The sequence below is a fragment of the Sardina pilchardus genome, chromosome 1, assembly GCF_963854185.1.
Source record: "Sardina pilchardus chromosome 1, fSarPil1.1, whole genome shotgun sequence".
Classification (NCBI taxonomy): Eukaryota; Metazoa; Chordata; class Actinopteri; order Clupeiformes; family Clupeidae; genus Sardina; species Sardina pilchardus.
In genome coordinates, this window is record NC_084994.1 from 43,946,522 (window position 1) to 43,969,220 (window position 22,699).

Genomic DNA, 22,699 nt, shown 5'->3' on the forward strand with positions numbered 1-22,699 from the left:
CAGGGAGAGTGTGTGGCGCAGATGTGTCAGAGTGTGTGTGTGTCTTTTTACTGTTTCTAAGTGCATGTGTGTGTGTGTGTGAATGTGTCTTTTTTTCTGTTTGTTTTAGAAAAGTAAAAGTCCTACCACATATCTGTGCCAACAATTCAGATTCTAATTAGCACAACTCTTCAGACAGGTTGAGCAGCTAATTGATGAGATCACCTGTGTTAGGTGCACAGGTAGAACCAAAACATGATTGGAACTTTACTCTCTGAAGCTGAATATATATATATATATATATATATATATATATATATATATATATATATATGTGTGTAGGTGTGTAAGTGTGTATTTGTGTGTGTAAGTGTGTACGTGTGTGTGTGTGTGTGTGTGTGTGTGTGTGTGTGTGTGTGTGTGTGTGTGTGTGTGTGGTGTGTGTGTTTCTGCTCGCTGTAGGAGTCTGTTTATAGATCAACACAGAGAGCGTGTGGGCAGCTGGCCCCTATGGGACGGGCGCACGCCGTCGCCTCTGATTGGCGCGATCGGGTGGGCATCGCCACCGCCACCGCCACTCTGACTCAGCCCGAGGAGACGCCGCGCGCCCCGAGGGGGGGCGGAGACGCCGGGGCGTTTGGGCGACAGCCACCGGAGGCTTTGTTGTGCGAGGCGCCTCTGAAATCCGGCACCAACAGAGGCGGCCTCAAAACAGCGACTCAAAAGGCATCGCAGGAGGAGGCTCGGCACCAAAGGATACTTGGAAGTTGTTGCCGAAGTTGAGGAAAAACACCTTCCAAAAAAACTTTGGAGAGGCACGGCTTTGCACTGAGTCACGCTTTATCACAATCCATTGGAGCCTGTTGTGCCGGCCCGGCGTGTCAAGCGTTTGTCTCAAAAGCTAAATTCTACGGACCCAATGGCCTGGGGTGAGTCACCTTGTCATAAATAGATAAAACTACCGTTCACACTGACAATTCATTATAACAATCTGAAAATACTTTGACCCTCCCCGCTCAAACTCTCTAATGACATTTAATCAGATCGGGGAGTGAAAGTGCCACCTGCTGTTCGACCATCCGGTGTTCTAATACGGTAGTCTACTACATGACTCAAGACCGCAGCCATTCTACTGAGGAAGCTGAGTCAATGCCTGCTGCTGATGACTGGTCGCGACCTGCTGGTGACCATTAGATTGGCCGGTTACACCACACACGCACACACACACGCACACACACGCACACACACTTAGGCTCCACCTGGCTCTCTCTAACAGGCTTCAGTAGGGATCTAGGACTGCTGTCTGCAAATGATCGACCCAGAGGAAGTAGAGTCCAATTGTAGCCTGTTATGAAATCATATAGGCCAACAGTGGCCTGAAAAAAAGCCACAAGGTGTTCAGACAGGAGCTGGACTTGACAGGGAGGTCAAGCGCACTAAAACTGACCCACCTGTAAATAGCCTCTACCGGACACGTCGTCAAAACACCTTCCCACACATCCCCTCCCCTCCCCTCCAGGCCGGTTAACTGCATCGCCAAACAGTTGTTGCTGTCAAATGCTGGCTGCATGCATTGTTGGCACGTTCCAATTTCCGCTGTAATCTTGCACGAATTGAGCTGGCATACAAAACAGGAGGGTTTTTTTTGTTGTTTTTCTTTTTTCCTTTTTTTTTTTCGCCTCAGTCTCCCCTCCTCCGGTTTCTCATTTTCTTCCCTTTTCATCTGGGCCAGTCGCCGCTGTCAGCCCGCTGACGGGGAACAAGGGAACCGGTCAGCCGAGGTAACAGCTGAACACTCGCCGTTTTGGCTGGAGGACGAGTTCTCTCGCTCCCCTCTCTCTCTCTCTCTCTCTCTCTCTCTCTCCTCTCTCTTCCTCTCTCTCCTCTCTCTTCCTCTCTCTCCTCTCTCTTCCTCTCTCTCTCTTTCTTTCTTCCTCTCTCTCTCTCTCTTTCTCTCTGACTCCCCCTCTCCCATCCTGCCTGAATGCAGAGCAGGGGGAGCATGAAGAGGGAAGAAGACACCCCCACCTTCAATCCCCCCCTTACCCCCCCTCCTCCCCCATCCTCCTTTTTTTCTCAACTCCTTCCATCACACATTCACAGGGAGTTCAAGAAGTCGTCTCACAGGGGAGGCAGGCTCCTTCTGAAGGATTACTCTCACGGCAAAGCCCGTTAAGAGTTGTGTGCATCCCTCCTTCCATAGAGTCGGGTTTCTATTTTTTTTATATATTTTTTTTTCTTACCGAGGACTTGGATGGAATGAGGCTTCCCGATTTAATTAAATTCTCCTCTTGTGCTGCTTGGGGAGAGCGCAGCAGAACAAAGGGGGCAAAAGAGAGAAGAAAAAAAATGACGATGAGTTTTCCGACAGCAGGCCTCTGTGCAGCCTGTAAAATAAATGTGCGTTAATGTGGCCAATTCAATCCCAAATAATCCTGCTGATTTCCAACAGTGGGGAGGTGCTCGTGAAACAACCTGAACAAAGGTGTGAGGGGGAGGGAGGCTTTGTTTGAGAATGCAGACAATTTGAGTACGGAATCATTTGCTACAATGGCAGATAAACAACGCAATGCTCTCTAAAAATGTGCACACATTTGTACGAGATTGCAATAGAGGTAAGTGCTGGAACAGTGACCTTACAAACCCCACTGGTGGATCACACCATCATAAAGAGCCCAAACAGGAGTGATACCAATACCAACTGTCGCAGGTAACCACAACCATAGATAGATCCTTTACCAACGTCACAATAACAACTGCCACAACCACAACCATAGATAGATCCTTTACCAACGTCACAATAACAACTTCTGCAGGTGACCACAACCGTAGATATATCCTTTACCAACGTCACAATAACAACTTCTGCAGGTGACCACAACCGTAGATATATCCTTTACCAACGTCACAACAACTGCCACAACCACAAGCATAGATTAGAGATACTGTGCGAGCCCATGCACACATGCTGCTAATAGAAGTTATAATGACGTAAGTAACTGAAAATGGTGCAGTTGACTGGGCCCAAAAAATGATTCTCGTAACCCTACACCTAAAATGACAAGCAAATGTTTTGCTTAGTCAAGCAGATTACAACTTCATCACATTCCATTCCACTCCATACCACCAGCAGTCTCTCTGCCGCCTCTACAGCACCGAGAGCACGCCGAGGTCCGCCAACTTAGGGAGGAGCTGCTGGCACGTGCCCGCGGGAGGGTGGCAGAGCTGAGCCCGTGCCCGGTAAACAGCGGGACCAGAGGAAATGAGGAGTGACAGGGCCGAGGCAGTTGGCACGGAGCGCGGTAAGCTGGCGCCGCGCCACCATGGGCACCAGATCCCCGTGCACACCCCCCCAGCGCAGGGGGGGAACGAGGAGAAGGTGATCTCTGGTGCGGCGACACGCCAGACACGGGACCGGCCTCCGTACAGGTACGCCACAGACAGCTGACCCGTCTGGGGACGTTCTCCTCAAAATCAAAAGAGAGAAATATCAAAACAAGAGGTGGGACTAGATGTGAAGACACGTACCGCGTATAATTGTACTTGAGAACCCCAGAAGGGCATTATTTTTTTTAATTTTTTTTTTTAGTTCAAAAGAGGAAACTTTTAGTTTAATTCCCTCTACCTAACTTGAGGGTAATCCAGCTGTCCACACACGTCTGAAGCAGCTGGAGGAGGGTTTTTTTCAGAAGATTAAAAGGAAACACGGCAGGATCTAGTCTCAGGGTTGACAGGGTATCCTTGAGTCCACCTGATCAAAGACAGAGTTTGTTCTGCTACTGCTGATGGCTCCGACCGGTCTGCCAAATAAAAATCACATTAAAGTAATTCCCCCCGGGCACTTACGGCCGCTCCACCCACCAATAATTAACAATGAGCACGGGGCTGAAAGGTCAAAGTTGAAGTCACCAAGGGAGTGCTATTATCCTAATCAGTGTTTGACTCTTTTTATCAGTCTTTTCTGACAACCATCAACAAACAATACACATGTTGGTTGCCTATATACTGGCATATGTTTATATTAAAATAAAAAGGAAATACCAATCCTAACTGCAACGCAGGATGTAACTGGTCACTTGTGAATTGAATGCATGATTAGCCAATGAAACATCTGTGTGAAACATCCTGCAGGGTTTAGAGCTTCAGCACTTATCAGATTCGGAGTCTATAGAAAGCTGGGAGATAAATTCACATTCTGCCTTCTTGGATCCATGAATCAGTGATGCTTAGTATTGATCCATAAATGGAAATGTTTAATACAAGCTTACGATTTAATTTCAGCTGAAAACACTGGAGCGCAACATTAATTTCAGATCAAAGCGTTATCAATACATGCTACCTCTTCGTGCTAAAATAAAAGTGTACACCAGTAATCCCTCAGAGGATGGATGCTCTAAAAATCTAGGCTAATGGGAGACTCTAAAAATAGGGTGATGTAGGCTACGTGCGCGTCATCCTGTGTGGATTTCCTTATGGTCCCACAGTGACCAGTAGTAGACAGTTTGTGGAGGTAGGGATTAGAGCTAATTTAGTCTGTGGGCTCCAAAGTCCCAAGCGCTCACCGTGGATTACTCCACCTGTGAGACTGTTAATGGCACAAGACTAGCAACCGTCCCATCAAAGTACACACTGAGCAGAGAGACAGAGAGAGGAAGAAAGAAAGAGAGGGAGACAGAGATAGAGATAGAGATAAAGATAGAAATAGAGAGAGAGAAAGAGACAGAGAGAGAGAGAGAGAGAACACTAACAATTTCCTAAGCAGGAGGATTTCCTGTCCACTTGTCCATCGGAGGGCTTTGGTCAAACCCATTTCTGTAGAGGCTGAGTGGAGCAGGAGGCCTGTGCTGTAATAGATGCCTCTGACTGGAGGTGTCTCTCGCCCTAATGCTCCGTCTGGCCTCCGACTAATGGTGACCGCTATGAGAGAGCGATAATTAAAGGAGATAAATCACTGGGCGGGGAACAAAATATCCATTTAGAAAGCAATTATATGGACCATTTTTTGGCCACAGTGCGATTTCTGATGACTGTGTCATAACAGTTTGCAGGACTCGGAGATCTTAGGAGGGAGAGCGAAAAGGGAAATCATTTATTACACAGGCCAGAGCAGAGCAGAGTAGAGTAGCCCCTGCATGCTATCCAGATCAGACTCCATACGGCACACAGTACTACAGTATATCTAAACTATACATATAATGTACGGCACAGCAGCAGCTCTTGGTGCTATTGTACAATACATACTGTATTATCTAGCCACCAGGCCGCTCTATGCGGTTCGGGATGGTGAAGCGGTATCACTCTACAGCAAAAGGAGCAACTGGCGATAGTTCAAGACCCCTTTACCAGAGAGGATGACCCTGAGATCAATTGCTGACACTATTCATACCTTCATCTCTCTACCCTTTTCAACCAGTCTCTCACTACTTCACTTGAACATTTGCAGGCAGCAGACCTAAAGCATTAATACGACCGTCAGTCTCAGGCTGCTTGGCCTTCACCAGTCTTTCACCCAGCCAAGAGAGCTTCTCCGGCCAATAAAACCACAACAAGAATGTTTGCATCACCAATATATGAAGGTTTAACCTTTCAAATTAAATAAATGCAAACACACCTGTTCCTGGGATAATGTGCGTTGGTAAGATGGCGAGCGGTTTCAGGGAAAGCAGAAAAGGAGAAGGCACGGCTGAGTTTTTGCAACGATTTTTCCAATGTGTGCCGGGAATGACGAATGAATGTGAAAATAGTAAATTATTGAACAATTCAGTTTTCCAAAATGTGAGAATTATGTCTACCTTCTAAAGCCAACTGCAAAATATTTTACTTAAATGATCTAGTATAGACTAGACTTGCCTAGCCTTTGAATGCACTTCAATTCACCAAATCAATATTCCAGAGCGCAGTATTAAAAAACATCAATTCTCTGGACATAACTTCAGAGGGAGCCCACACTGACTGGAAAAATGCAACTAGTCGCAGCATACCAATTGGAAAATTTTTCTTTATCTGGAGAAAATAGCAGCACATGAAACTGCTATGGAAATCACGTTAAGGTTCTGAATGGAAATCAATTCATGGTAAAAAAAAATAATAAATAAATAAATAAATAAAAAATACAAAATACAAAAAAACTGGTCTATATGTCAACACCTTTGAACTGTGAAACACTTTAACTCTTGAGCATTTCACCGTTCCTGTCTTGTGTCTTTACAGCCCAGTGTAAACGGATGGATGGACCTGCGATCACATGGGCCTCCCATGTCAGGGGATGTCCTCAGCTACACACACACACAACCGTGGCAGTCGTCCAACTCCCTGTCCAGCCGACCGAGCAGGGGCCAGGAATAGCGACCAGACGGACTGACCTGACCTGCCCCGGCGCGTCAACAAATGGTGTTAGCTGGGGTGAGCGTAAACAGGCCGTAGTAATTACGGAAGAGTTCATCAGACTGAGAGGTGAGGTCAGGCACGCATTCGAGTGGACAGCAAAAAGGGGAGGGAGACTCACTTAGCAAAAGAGATATTTGCTCAAATTCTAAGATGGAGATACAAAGTTCCTTGAAATGCAGTTAATTCAATCTGATGAAAAACAGCAGCATAACCTCACAAATAGAGCAGTCACTGCTCAATGGGCTCGGTGCACTAAAGTCACTTAGTACTGCCGTTTGACTTTCGGTGGAGCTTTAACTATATTGAAACGGCATCTTCTGTTTTATTCTGTTCCTTAAAGGGACACTTCACCGATTAGCATTAAGCTTTGTATCTTTAGAAAACCAGTCATGTTTTTGAATGGTCGTGCATCATTCCCTCAGTTTGCCTTGAGATGGGAGAAATACGGATTTCAATGAAGCCCATGAATAGGACTTCCTGCTTTCAATGATGCAAAATGATGATTTTTACATCATTGAAAGGGGGAAGTCCAACATTGAAATCCGTATTTCTCCCATCTCAAGGCAAACTGAGGGAATGATGCACGACCATTCAAAAACATGACTGGTTTTCTAAAGATACAAAGCTTAAAGCTAATCGGTGAAGTGTCCCTTTAAATATTCACTAAGACACAGAATATCTTGTTTTCCCAAAAATTCAAATTTCAACGTGCTCAAATCCTTCTTTATCGTAACGTGTTGATTCACTAGGTGCAACACTCAACTGGGTCCGTGTAGTCACGAATTACCATAGCAATAGCTGCAGGTTTGAACACACCGGAAATCTAACGGCAGTACTAAAAACGTTTGTGCACAGAGCCTATAGCTGAAGAGGTCATCAACCAGTACATCTGACGCCTGAGATTTTGGATCCTCATACCGACTCTGCCAGGCGAGAGACCATGGATACGCTCAGAGTTCTGGCCTTACTAGACCGACCACAGCACTGGTCCTTTGGCAGACAGAATCACTAAGCAAGACTCCAACAGCTCCACTGCGTCCACAGCTCCACTCCGTCCCTTACAACCCTTAAACAGGAATGTGTGTGGCTAGGAAAGGAAGAAACCAAATGACACGATACTGAAAAAAGAGACACCCGAAGGTCACCGAATTCCAATCAAACCAGCACAGATACCACAGCGACGCCAAATAAGGTGCTCGTTGGCAAATTCTTTATATGAGAACTGAAAGTTAGACTCTCATTATATTTTGCCAGGTCGTATGGACTAACCCACACTTCCAGAACCTGCTGTTATAATGAGAGCAACCGCAAAACCAAATGAGGAAACGGGCAAAATGTGGTTCCATTCCTGACGATACTAGGAAAAGAAAGAACTGGCAACAGATTGGAAGAATGAATGGGACACACCAAAAAAAAAAATAGCGTGTCCCTTGGGAGCACATCAGCAGAGGGGGCATAGCAATGCAGCACACTCTCCTGGTTGGAGACATCTGCTCCGCACGCTCATTAGTGAATATCGCAGGCGGCCGGTGCCAAGCAGCATGTAGCGCACAACCAGGCAAATGAATATATCCCACCACCCGCCCCAGCCAGCCAGCCAGCCACGTGCCCTTCATCCTGACTGGGAAATGTGCTGCCCAAACGCTCATACGCACACATATAATAGCAATTATACAGCGGGCAGATGCCACAGTGACTTCAGGTGTGTGTGTGTGAGTGTGAGTGTGAGTGTGAGTGTGAGTGTGAGTGTGAGTGTGAGTGTGAGTGTGAGTGTGAGTGTGAGTGTGAGTGTGAGTGTGAGTGTGAGTGTGTGTGTGTGAGTGTGTGTGTGTTTGTAAGTGAGAGCTGGCTTCAAGGCCAAGCCTAAAAGTGAGTGAATACTGCTGCCTGCGTCCGGTCCTGACCGGCTGTGGAGTGTGAGGTCCAGTCGGCAGACGGCATCTGAGTGAAGGGGCACGGGGCCCGAGTGGGCACCAGACGAGTGGCCGCTCTCTCTGTGTGTGTGTGTGTGTGTGTGTGTGTGTGTGTGTGTGTGAGCGCATGAGTGTACTGGGCCAGAGCCCGCCTGCTCTGGGTCTGGACCTGGGGCCTCGGCAGCTCACCAGACGAGTGGGCGCTCTCTCTGTGTGTCTGTGTGTCTGTGTGTCTGTGTGTCTGTGTGTCTGTGTGTCTGTGTGTCTGTGTGTCTGTGTGTCTGTGTGTCTGTGTGTCTGTGTGTCTGTGTGTCTTACAATGTGTGTTTTGTGTTGGAATTCAACAGCAACATTTGTGGTGTGTGTGTTTGTGTGTATAGACCTCCCACCATTTCACACACTATGCAAACAGAGAGACCATGTTCTTGCATGTTTAGACTGCTGGCAGTGCACAGTGCACGTGCATGAGTGTGTGTGTGTGTGTGTGTGTGTGTGTGTGTGATTGTGCGTGGGTCGTTGTGTGTGGTCAGCATGCATGAGACACTACCCCTTTCTGGCTGAGTGAAGGGCCAATGACGTGAGGGTCACCAGACATGCCATTAGTTCTGTCACGAGCCAAAGCCCCACGCACACACACACACACACACACACACACACAGCGACACACACACCCACACACTCACGCAATCACTCACACACGCTCACGCAATCACTCACACACACTCCCACGCACAGCGCCACACACGTCACCGGTCCGTAACACTCTCTAAAACAGGAAGTGATTTTAATCACCGCGGCCTGAGTCACTTCCCCGTCACCTCGTAAAGCCCTGAGCGGTGTCCGTTTTTTTCCCCCTGAAGCCTCTTTTATCAATCACTCTCCCCATCCCTCCTGCTCTCTCTCTCTCTCTCTCACTCTCTCTATTCCTCTCTCTCTATTCCTCTCTCTATTCCTCTCTCTATTCCTCTCTCTATTCCTCTCTCTCTATCCCTCTCACCCCATCCCCCTCTCCCTCTATCTCTCTCCATCTCTCTCTCTCTCTATTTCCCCCTCTCCAACACTTTCTCTTCACCTCCATCCATCGAGACCACCACAGTCCCTGTCAGGGCGCCAGCGCATAAATCGGGCAGCACAGCCTCGGTCATAATGGGCCTGACTAAATCTACCACCACAGGCCGCACGCCGGCTCGCTCACAATGCCACCAAATCCATCATTACACTGGAAATGGCTGCTGCAACCTTGTCCTTGCTCCATGGTGTGTGAACTCACTCACACACACACACACACACACACACACACACACACACACACAAATACACCATTCTGCTCACTAAGGCTAAAGGCTCTCAAACACACACACACACACACAAAGCCCACACGCTCTCTCTCTTCAGCCTGTGTGTTTTGTGAAATATAGAAACAATGAGGTGCTAGTGCCCGGCGTCATTGAGCCTCTTTGTCTCTGAAGATCGTGTGTAATAGTCACGTGAGTTCAAACGGGCTTCTGTCCGCTCGTGCCGTTTCATGCTCTCCCCTCTGGCTGCCTCTCCAACCTCTCTATTCCTCTTCCTCTAAAGAGCGGGTCTACACCGGGTCTACACCTGGTCTACACCTGGTCTACACCTGGTCTACACCGGGCGCAACTGAAGCGTACCGCACGTCAAGTGTCAAATGAAGGGTTTTTTTTTTACGTGCGCTACACTCCTACACCTTTGGTGTAGCCAGCTCCATTGATTATAGTGGGAAGCGAATTGTTGCCGCATCCATGAATGGAGTCTCGCTTCAGTGGTCCACCTGGTGTGGCTATTCGATCGCTCTGCTCCTCTGGGTGTCCATCCAGTAAAATTCCTCATCTCTTAAAGACACGAGTCTCTTTCGCCCTCGATCCAAAACCTATAGGGAGCCTGAGCCACATGCGTCCCCTTTTGACTTAGGAAATATCAAATATGCTCTCCATAGGGAATGGTCAGCAAAAAGAAATCAATTCCATGCAGGATACTTTGGATCAGTGCATTTGCCATCAATTTCTGTGGTCAGATGAAACACTAGAGCGCAGACCCGTAGACCTTATGGAGGGTCTGTATGGAGGCAGTATGGAGCCCCAGTGGAGACCGAAGCAAAATGTCAACTGGCGGATGGCGTAGCTTCTTTCAGGCACGTTCAGGCTCTGTGTCCAATACGGCATGAGTAAACAAAAAGGACAAGATGCAAATGAGTTCGACGGAAACAGAGCCAACATGGCCGTTGTAATGGTTTCACCGAGATGCAAATGAATTAGATGGAAACAGAGCCAATATGGCCGCTGTTATGATTTCACTGAGATCACTCAACACTCAAGAGAAATGCAACCCAATATGGCCGTCAGAGACGGTAAACTGAAGTGAATGAGCCTTCCCACTCCTCCTGTGCTGCCCTTTGGGACCACATTTGCGTCAGTCAATAAGCATCCTTTAGGGCCAGCCAGTCCCATCCCATTGAGAATCCATTACGATAACACACACACACACACTCACTCATTCATCCTCTCTCTCTGACTCAGACTCTCTCACTCACACGCACATGCACACACGCACCCCCACCCCTCCCCTATTTCATGAGCGGAGTGTGCATATGGATCTGCAGCTAAGGGTGGGGGTGGTGGTGGTGAGGTGGTGGTGGTGTTGAGGTGGAGGACCTGGGTGGACGTCCATACATCTTCCTCTGGCGCTAACGGCTAACGCACACTAATAGCTTGCCACTTCCCCCCTGGGCAGCACATTATCGGGAGGGGTGTGGAGAGGTGGGGGGGGGGGGGGGGTTGATTTGCGGTGCTGTACTGGTCACCTCCTCAATCCCGCTAACGTGGTTTGTTAGAGGCTGACAGGGCACAATTGGATATATGGGCCGGCGTGGCTTGGATATTACCACAGTCATTGAATGAGATTATGACTGCAGCACTTCCGCCATAGCCTTCTGTGGCATCAGCCACCTTTATTAAAACACTATACAACATGTGGGCAATGTGAAGAGCTTTGGTGGTCAGGAGCTTTTCATCTTTAAAACACACACACACACACACACACACACACACACACACACACACACACACACACCCTCAGAGTGCCCCCGCCAGCCTCCCTGTACACGCCCTCTCCGCCTTGCCTCAATGGAATTTATACATGGGTCTAGTGATAAAGCAAAGTCTTAAATTTAATCAGGAGAAATATTTCGGCAGGAGCAAGCTGATAAATAATTCAGGAACGAGTTCGACAGCGCTGGCAGTCACGGCAGGCGAAGCTTGGTGCTGTGGAGAGAGCGAGAGCGAGAGAGAGAGAGAGAAAAAATGATGCCACGGGGCTGTTAAAAAGGTAATGTCATTCTACTGCACCACCTCACGAGTGGTTGCTTCATCCATGCCCGAGAGAGAGAGAGAGAGGGGGATAGAGGGAGAGAGAGGAAGAGAAAGGGAGAGAGAGAGACAAAAGAGAGAGGAGGAATATGAGCAAAAAAGGTGACAGACAAAATAGACTGATAGCCTTGATGGAGTTGAAATTCAGCAGAATTCATATGCCTGTTCTCTAAGTGCAACCAGACAGGATCATTATGAACCTTTTGGGCGTGCTGGCTAATGCACCGATAAGACTGAGCAACACAGATTACAGAGCCTGATAAGTCGAATATCTCTCTCCGCCGATAAGAAGCCCACAGACATTATGAAACAGCCAGAGTGATGCTGCAGACAAGCTCTGCATCTCTCTGCTTTCTCAGCCAAACAGCTTCCCGTCGAAAACTCCTATTAAATAGTCATAACAAACGCTCAGTTGGACAAAATATCAAACAATGGTAAGAGCCACTAAATGATCAACAAAGACCTTGTTATGTGTTGCGTTTGTTTTGAACGTGTCTGGGTCTGGGCTGCTGGGCTGCCCGGCGCAAGCCACAGATGAAGAGCCAGGTGTGTGTGTGTGTGTGTGTAGGGGCGGCAGTGGTGTGGTCGGTCTGGGGTCGAGCGGCCCGAGAGCAATCTGTTTGTGCGCCGCGGCCTCCATCAAAAGCACACGGGCGCCATTAAATATTGAAGAGGAGCGCATCAGGAGGGCTGGCGCAGAAGAGGCAGGCGAGCGGGCAGGCACGATGGACGCCCGCAGTGCTGCACCCGCTACAGCTGGCACACAGAGCAGCAGCACAGGCATGGAGGAGGAAGAGGAAGAGGAAGAGGAGGAGGAGGAGGAGGAAGAGGAGAACATGCAACACAGAAACGGCAGACACGAATGAAGGACTCTCGTCGGGGGGAGGGGGGTTATCTAACGGTAAAACGCGAGGAAAGATTCAGCTTGATGATGCCGCCACTCTACACGTCTCAATTTCTTAGGATGCAGCAGACAATGACACAAAAGGGCAGAATCAATAAGCGCAGGGATGAATGATCATTCAGAAAGAACACCACCTCATAACAGAACACCCAGAGAGAGGCGGGGGACTCAAAGGAGGAGAACGCGAGTGTAACCGGGCAGAGCACTCTGCTTTGAGGAGGAACCCTGAAAAGGGGAGCTGTGCAATTACACAGATGAGGCAAGATCATTTGACAGCGCTAAGCTTAGAAAACCCGTAGTAATGAGGAGAAATCTCCGGCTCTGTGTTTAAACATGTCCCCGGCACTTTGGATGTTTGGTTTCCCTGGGAAAAACACACACACACACACACGCACGCACACACACACACACACACACACACACACACACACGCACACACACACACACACACACACACACACACACACACACACACACAGCTTGTAAAGTCGTCTACATGAATACTAATGAGAATATAGCTGTAAGTGAAATAACACTTTCTAAAGGTTTGTGTTTCAGGAGAAAAGAAGGAGGTGGGTGTTTCTAATTGTCTGTGAAACTGAGTCTGAATACGGAATGCATGGAGAAGCAGAAATCCAGTTAACAGTAATACCAAGCAAAGCAAGCACACTTGCCTGTGAATATCTCGAAATCCACACAGCGGTCCGTTCAAAGTCTGATATCACTCCATTTATGGCGCACAGCCAAAGTGCCCTTTGACCTTATAGATACATTCTACCCCAACCAGTTATATATTCCAACCAGTTGACCTTATAGATATGTTATACTCCAACCAGTTGACCTTATAGATGCATTATACTCCAACCAGTTGGTGAAAGAGTTTATAAATACTAATAAATAGCTTATAAATACAAATTTTCTTGTCTCAAATCTGTCAAAAAAATGTCTGCCATGTGTCATGTATCTCCTCTCTCCCTGGCAGAGAACAAACAGGGTGTCCATTACTGATGCTTATGATACCCATATGGTACCTTGATGCACCTATCGCAATAATTAAAAAACGAAAACTGTTGGCACTTGGTATTTCAAACCAGACCACTGCTGAGAGACAAAGACCTCAAAGGTAAAAAAAAACAAGGACAGCTGGTGGATATAAGAACTTCATCACTGCCTGCAGATCACAGAACACCAACTCCAACACAGACACTCGACTCTTGAGGAGGAGCTTCAATAAAAGCGTGTGGCCTCCAGAAACTCCATTGGCGCTCCATGGGCCTGTAGAGCCTGACTCTGTGCCGCTCCATTCCCGTGCTCATAGCAGGCACTTGAGCGGATCCATACCAGGCTCCCGGCTAAAACCGAGCAGGCTGTTGAATAATTGAAGGAACAAAAACATGCTGCTGAAAACACTTCGTGGTCTTTCTCTCCACACCAACCCCAAAAACACTTAGCATTCCAACACTGTGCGCGCACAGGGCATGCCTAAGGAAAAGGAGAGCGCGAGCAGGGCGGGTGCCCCTGACCTGTGGCGGCCGGCGAGGTGGACTTTGGCACCAAGTGAGCGCCGTAGCGCTTCCGCCTCCTCTCATCAAGAAGGATTACGGCCTCCGGGGATATGACAAGGTTAACTGGGATCAGCCCCTTCTGCACTGACATTGGAGTGAGAGACGAGTGAGACAAGCACTCATCAGAGTTAGGCATCAGCAATACAGCGCTATGGCGGGACTGCTGAATGTTTCATAATGGAGCTGGGGAGATGTCGTTTAATAGGAACAACTTCAGGTCATACACCAGCTCTGATTTTAGATCATCTTACACCTAAAAAATAAAGCAATTGTGCACAGATGGACCCCAGGTGGTGCTCAAGATTTCTAACTAACTATTTATTAAGGCATCAATGGAAGGAGCACCAATCCCTGAGAGATTTCAGTTCTATGAGCCGATGACCACAGCGTCCACGTCTCCCTGCCCTGCACTCATTGGTCAGATGACCACACCGTGTACTAAGCCTCGGCACTGTGCGACACTTCCGTGAAATGAAACCAGAAATCTCCAATTATTCATTCTGAACTCATTTGAAGAATATGTTAAAACATGAATATCCTTAAAAAGCCTTTTAATCCTGCAGAGCATTGTGTTTTCATCCTCATTCTCATTTCATAGATTCTGCTGTTTTTCTTCTCTCTCTAGGCGCCTGCTGTTCACAAGTCAGCACTGACGACCTCGGATCAGGCCTGAGGCAAAAAGACTCACACAACAGCAACCACAACCGCGAAAAAAAACCCGTCCGCTGACCGCTCGTAAGCCTCCTCTGCCCACTCCAGCGGGCCCTGCGGATCGAGCGAGTCGGAGCGAGACGGGCAGCCGAGGCCGACCCGGCTCCGGGGCGGGAGCAGCTGCTGGCGGGGGCCGCTCTTCCTCCAGCCGCCCACCATCTGGAGCCGCTGACCCCCGCGGCCAGGGGCCGGGTGACCGTCCTGCTGGGCCGAGATCGCCCTCCCAGCGCCGGGCGAGAGGAGGAGGGGGGGGGATGGGGGGGGGAGAGAGGGCGGCAGACGATGGCCATCTGGAAGTCAGATTAGCCTGCGAGCCAGGCAAGAAGTGTGTGAGCGTGTACATAAGGAGAAGAAAGTGGAAAAGGCAGCGAGGGAGAGAGAGAGAGAGAGAGGGAGGGAGAGAGAGAGAGAGAGAGAGAGAGAGAGGGAGAGGAGAAGAAAACAGAGTTGGAGCTTGGAGCCAGGAAATGAGAGAAGGGACACCCACTCACAGCTGGGTAGGCAGTGCTGTGCTGTGGCTAGCAGGGAACGCAAGTGGTGGTGGTGTGTGTGTGTGCGTGTGTGCGTGTGTGTGTGTGTGTGCTTGTGCTCGTGTGTGAACTGTGGATAAAAATAATGCACATATTTCTCTTCCTCGTGTTTCTGAGTGTTGCCCACTTCTGGAGGGTCTATGGCAACCCAGGCACTGACTCCTAACATACACACACGCATGAGCAGACACACACACACACACAGACACACACAGAGGCACTGCCAAGCGTGCCATGTTGCACATCACATCTACTCCACGGGCACCCAGCACAGCGTGCACAGAGGGAGCCCTCGCCGCCTCACAAACATGCACATATGCCACAGGGCACGGCCTCCCACAAGACGGCAGGGGCTGGCCATCAATCTTCTGCAGCAGCCATGGTGAATATGGAATTCCATATTGGGGAGTGTGCATTAGTGTGTGTGCGCGTTTGTGTGTGTGTTTTGACATCCGTAAGCATATCATGTTACACTGAGAACTACACGCTGAGCTCTGCTAGCACAGTGGTGAGCGAGACACATATACACACACACACACGCACGCACGCACGCACGCACGCACACACGCACACACGCACACACGCACACACGCACACACACAGAGAGAGCGCATTTGGATGAGCATATGCACCAACAAGGTCCCCCTACTCCATTTCCCTGGAGCGATCCCGATAATTACCTGAAGGCCCAGGTTATCACAATCCCAACATTCTGAGTGCAGATTAATAATGCATGCATCATCATGCAGCCTGGATCTGCTGCACAATAAAAACATCTTGATGGCCACACAACTCTCTCTCTCCTCGCATCACATGGTGGGGAAATTGCCTTACTAACCAGTGCGGAGATGATGGAACCAATATACAGCTCCATTTTCATGGGACTCACATACCCATCTAAACACGGCGCATAACCCTCTATAAATGGAGCCATGCAGAATGAGATGAGCGCGCTTTGATGAGGGGGAGATAAATCAAGCCGACTGCAATGTGACCATCCCGGCAGGAGCGACTGACTCACCCGAGGCTGCCAGTTCTCATACTGCTTCTGGAGGTTGGCCCCGATGGTTTCAAGGGCCTTCTGTGGACTCATGGACAATGGGTCTGCATGAGGGAGACAAACACATTAACATGTCGTCAGCATAACAGTCATAACAGTCTATATTCAGTCATAACACCCTGCTGACACCCATAATTAGCTTGCAAAACTCAGCCAAACAGGGCCTACTAAGCCAAACATAGCCCACACATTTTTTTTAATAGTCTATAGTTAGCTCATGACTAGTCAAAATGGTATCGGAACGCTAAACAAACATAACGTGTGCAAATCCAAAAGTAGGTGCTGGATAATGAGGAGTATCAGAATCCTGCTCAGCATTACTCAAGTTAACATTACTCAGACATGAATCTTGCGGCAAGCCAGAAAATGTCTAGTCATGCATCATGCCCAACACAAGGCACTGTTCGATCTCAAAGAACTGTGACTTCAATGGAAATCAAAGTCAATCTATAGAAAAATGAGCCTCTCAGCTCAAACTGAAACATCCACAAAAAGGAAAGACGGAAGAAAAAGAAAAAAAACAAAAGGGATCAATTTCCTATGGATTCTGAGCTATCTAATTCTGCACATTAGGTTTAGGACAACGTGTATGGCCAGATACAGTGCAGGTGATATCGATATTCTTTGTTCTGGGACAGCGCTGATTATATTTTATGACGGTCACCGTTTGTGGGAAGGTGACTGAGGGAATCTGTTCTGACAGCACAGCTGGAACACTCGGAGATGAAATGCGGTTTGGTGCGGAACATGCTGTTCTGTATGCAAATACCGGCACTGTTTTTGCCTTTTATTCGACAGTTTAAGATGTTTTCCCCCCTTTTTCTCTCTCTCTCTCCTGACTACCCCTAATGGGATGGTGCAGCCTGTGAGTGTGACACCTGAGGAGCGCCCCCCCCCCCCCCCCCCCCCCAGACTGACAGCTCCATCCCGCGTTTAACCCCAAGCGGAGAGCACCGCTCGGCGATGTCTGCACTTTCAAGTTCTTTTTGTCTGAGGAGCTGGTGTGCCTTGGTGTCCCGTCTGAGAGGATGTCACCTTCATAATAGGCACATCAAGCACATGTTCTTGTTCCTGAGGAGAGGGCTGTTAACCGAGGCCAGAACCTGGCGCCTCCGACTGAAAAGGTTGCAGGGGGGGAAAAAAACATTCCCCGTGACTGACAGCGCACGGCTGTCCTCGCCTCACCCCCTCTGGGTCTACGGTGACAGCGCTGGGCACTCTCTTCTTTTGGCCGTCAAATCGTCTAAGAGGCAGCGTGGAGAGCTCTCTCTCCTGATGAGTCAAGATAGTCACAAGCCCTGGAGGATGTTACGTTTTAGAGTGGTGGCATCAAACATCTCCCTCTTCCTCCCGAGCACAGTTTACCAGGCCCAGAGGCAGACACTGAGGACTGAAAGAGATTTCCCCAAAAAATGTCTAGACTCTCTCTCAGCCCCTCTTATTTGACCTTTTCACCACCAGAACACTCAGAGTAGCTTACCGTTGTCGCCAGTCTATCATTCGTCATTCTGTCAATCTGAAGTATGATGAACTAGTCAATCAAGTGTCTTGTATTGACGGATAGGATAGTGATATGGGGGTGACGTGTGCAGATGACAGCTTGGATGAATGGGAAGGATGAATGGATCGTGAAAAAATGGACGGAAGAACGGACGGAAATAACCCGATGAATAGACCAGCGTGGGCTGAGCGGATGGACAGACGTTGAGAGTGGGCTTGTGAATGGACGGAGTGGGCCGGGAGGACGAGTGTGTGAGTGGACAAGTGTGTGTGTGAGCAGGTGGGTGAGTGAGTGAGTGGGTGGGTGGGTGGGTGAGTGTGTGAGTGGACAAGTGTGTGTGTGAGCAGGTGAGTGAGTGAGTGGGTGGGTGAGTGTGTGAGTGGACGAGTGTGTGTGTGTGTGTGTGTGTGAGCGAGTGTGTGTGTGAGCAGGTGAGTGAGTGAGTGGGTGGGTGAGTGTGTGAGTGGACGAGTGTGTGTGTGTGTGTGTGTGAGCGAGTGAGCGAGCAAGCAAGTGGGTGGGTGTGTGAATGGAGATGACGAAGACGAGGGCTCTTACCGATCCAGCACTCCAGCCGGGCGCACGGCGAGGTCTTCACCACGTCGGGGGGGTCCACTCCCACGTTCAGGCAGAGCACCAGGGCCACGCTCACCGTCTTCATCTAAAAAAAGGGTCAAAAAAGAGGGAGACATTTTAATTTCAAGCGAGTACCTCATCGGCTCGGGTCAATGGCTCCCAGGCCAAATTTTGAAAAGTTAAATGTAAGTTAATGTGAATGTGGATTGAATTCATTAAAAGCATTGCTCACTGTGGACCCTTTTCAAAACTCTGCTCAACTCACACAACCATAGTCACTTCCCTAAATGAAAATGCAAGGTAATCATGACTTTCACCGGGCTGAATGACAACAGTTTCTCTGACTCTCTGCCAACATTCTCAAACCAGTGCCGGTCCTAAAGGACAGATCCAATTATGACTCAAAACGCTGCCAGCCCACTGCGAGCGCGTGCCCGGGATATGACACCCAAATGAGGAGCTTCGCTCTCTGTGGCGCTTTTCAGATCTATTCGGATAATGCAATTAAAAGCGGCAGTTCAGCAGGGTTATTCGGGTTTGGGAAGATGTACTGCAGCGGTTTTTGATCACACGAGAGTCACGAGAGGCATCCAAAAAACACAACATTTTCTGGGCCAGTGGGGTTAGGTACACGTGGCGACAGTACCAGGAAGCCGATCAATAGTCCACATTTGCACTCATACACATACACGGAGAGAGAGGGAGAGAGAGAGAGAGAGAGAGAGAGAGAGAGAAATGAGAGAGAGAAAGATAGAGAGAAAGGATAGAGAGAGAAAAAGGAGAGAAAGGATAGAGATATAGAGAGAGAGAGAGAAAAAGAGAGAGCGAGAGATGCCCTCCAGTTGTAGTGAGGGTTGTCTGGCACTTGTCCAAAATGCCCCTGGCAGCAGCTGGAGAACTCTACACCAGCTCACAGGGGAGCCCACACTCACTAAGGCACCACGCAGCAGCAGCGGCATAGCAGGCAGCAGGCGAGCATTGGAGGCCCTGCCACACACACACACACACACACAGACAGACACACACACACACACACACACACACGCATCAGTAGGCCAAATCTGGTGAAGCTAAATCTGGCCTCATCATCTTGTAACTTTGGTATTGCTGAGAAGCAGCAGCTCTGCATGCCCAAATAAACCAAGATAGAGCTATTATGTGGGGATGATGCATGCATTAGAAATGAGGGGAAATATTATATAATCGGTCAGTCCCTGGTGGAAATTGAATATCTGTGCTTGTAAATTGGACTAAAGGAATGTGAAGGTAAAATCACTACAACTTTCTGCTCTACTGACACAGGCAGAGGTCGGCGTTTAAAGAGACAGCACATGAATTGATTCGGCGAAGTTCTGACAAAATCACCGCGACTCCTTTGTACCCCGACACAACGGCCGATAGCCGAGCCGGTATCGGCTTCCTGTCCGCGTCAGACCCGCTACAAATCAGTCAGCGGGCCAAAACCGAGCGGTGCCGGACTAAGGAGAGGAGAGGGATTGATTGTCGGCACGCACGGAGAGGACCGCAAAAAAAAAAAGAAAAAAGAAAAAGGAACCAGTTCTCTCCAGATGCCTCCACAATATCTATAAAAAATAAAAAGCAAAGCACGAGGGAAGCGGCCCAGGAGCAGGCCACCAGGACTGACTCAGGCAAAAGAACACTGCAATCGCTCAATCAACGGAGCCGAGCGGGCAGCAGCCGCCGCGGCGCGCCGGACGGCAGAAATAGCTTATCAGCGCAGGAGGCGGCATGATGGACGGTCCGCCGGGAGCTCCGCTCCGCTGACAGGCATTCTGAGGAAGATATCCAGGACCCGGGGAGGTCCCGCTCGGCTGCCTTCTGATAAAGGGGCCACTCTCTGCTGCGGGGAGGGAGGGGGGGAGGAGGAGGGGGGGGATTCAATAGCGTCGTCCACCCCTCGAATGGACTGGCCTGTTCACGCCTTGCTGGTCAGTGTGGCGTGTTGGGGGTCAGGGGCCTAGGCAGCGGAGCTGATCGGGAGACGGGTGTTTCTGCTGGACGAGCCCAGCCCCTCGAGTGCCGAATGTGTGGTGGAGCAGTGATTGATAAGCCGTGTGACGGGCAAGAGAAAAGTTATGAGAAATATCAAAAGCAATGAGAAGGACTTTCACTTCATGAAAAGTGCTGTGGTCAAGGTATGAGAATGTCAATAACATCTGCACACACACACACACACACACAGACACACACCCACACACACAGACACACACACACACACACACACACAGACACACACACAGACACACACACAGACACACACACAGACACACACACACACACTCTCACACAGAGAAGCCTTTAAAACCCATAACAAGGCCAACATCCATTGCCAAATCCAGGCACCAAACCAATAGGGAGGCCTTTTAGTGCCCTTTCAGCACTGCTCTTGGGCATAACCTTCAGCGCTGGACTACAAACACCTCGCCAGCGCCGCCCGGCCGCAAAGCTGGCTTTCTGCTCAAATCCCTTCTGATCAATGCGCTCTGCATACACACCTGCTCCAGGAGCGCGAGAGAAACAAACTTATTGATATGATCACATAACCTAGTCAATTAAAACAGAGCCGAGCGAGAGAAGCATTCGCCTGCAGATCTGACACGAGAAACATCAGCACACACCTCTCCGTGATGGGTAACTGTGAGGGGATGCTTTGAAGTGCTACTATAAAAGCCAGGTGTTCTGCCAGAGGCTCACCACATGATAAAGACAGCTATCTGCCCACCCCGGTCCTTGGCATCGCCGATCGTTAGCGCCCTGAGAGGCAGCGGCTCTCGGCAGTGAACCGGGCCACGTCAGCTCGTTAGCCGTGTCACCACGGCAGCGGGGTCGTCAGCGCTGATCAGTTCCGGCAGCAGGAAGCTCTCGGAAGTGTCACGGGCCCGCGCCGCAGTGGAGAGTAATCAATGGTCGCCCGGTCGGAGGGTGACAAGCGTGACGCTCGGCCACAGATTGGCCATTTACTAAGTCTTTAGTGGCCCTCACTCCGCAGCTCTGTCAGCTTTACGGCTGAATCAACAGCCCAGAACTGGGAAGATAGCGGCAGGGCGTCGTTACCGGACAGCAGCCGGAGGAGGACGACTCCCAGCAGGGCAGACGGTAAGGGGAAAATAAAGGGATTCTAAGAAAATTCTAAAATACTCTAGGAAAAGGAGGATGCAGATACAAGAGAGGTCGTCATCTTCCGCTAACTCCTGTTTCTAAAAACACTCCTTTCCCTGCTCATGGAACGGTACAGCATATTTTTGTTCCAAGAAGAAGCCTTCCTCTGTTCCAAGAACAAAACACTGGCTTTGAAGATGTACACAGAAACAGGTCTTACACAATCCCAATAATACAGTGTTCCAAACAAAGAACATTGTGTGATTAGCATAGGCTAGGAGATAACTGCCGGCGCTCCTGCCTGCCAAAGAACGTGAGTCGCTAATAAAGCTCACCAGTCTATTTTGGGGAGGAAACGGGTCAGGCAAACAGACTGAATAATCAGTGACCGTGTTCTTCTGTGCTGACAAACTAGCCCACGTATTAGTCACCCTGTCAAAGCCCTACTGCTTGAGGAAGAGCAGAGAACAGAGTGCGGGGTAGCCATCTAGCAATTATCCTCGCAATTAATGAGAGTTCCACCCCGCAGCTCTGACAAAGGTCAGCCAGGCAGCGGGACACAGTTGGACCTCGCGTCCACCGAGAGGCGAACGGAGTAGCAGGGAGAGACGACAGAGAGAGAGAGAGAGAGAAAGAAAGTGAGAAAAAGAAGTGAAAAAACGAGTATGTCAGACGAAAATACTGCTCCCCTCTTTAAGGCTTCGCCACCATTTACAAGGTGATCCGCTAGACAAGAGGGCAACGCTGTACCGCGCTCGCGCACGTCAAACTAGCTCATTATTTATTTAACCACTGACGTGACATGACCTTCTCAAAAGAAGGCAAACAAGAGACGAGGTAAATGTAGACTGACAGCTCTGTACACACAACAAGACATTGAAAATGACATGGAGTGGGACGGACGGGCTGCATGAAAATGTGTCCGGTAGAACTCTTAAGGGGACGCCAATATACGGCATAAGCAGAAAAACAAACATACAGAGCCCGGCCTACCACAACCTAGGCAGTCATAGATTCATAGAGACCTACAGTACGTCAACCGACTGATATGAGAATGAGAGGGC

At 49.2% G+C, this 22,699-nt stretch overlaps 1 protein-coding gene across 1 annotated transcript in view; it reads right to left on the minus strand.

Moving 5' to 3' along the window:
• rptor (regulatory associated protein of MTOR, complex 1) overlaps window positions 1-22,699 on the minus strand; it is a 174,092-nt gene that overhangs the window by 137,341 nt on the left and 14,052 nt on the right. Inside the window, exons 3-4 of the mRNA XM_062545481.1 lie at window positions 18,498-18,600; window positions 16,400-16,482 (exon numbers count right to left, since the gene is read on the minus strand). Of these exons, the coding sequence (XP_062401465.1) occupies window positions 16,400-16,482; window positions 18,498-18,600 (186 nt within the window). The remainder of the gene's footprint in view (window positions 1-16,399; window positions 16,483-18,497; window positions 18,601-22,699) is intronic.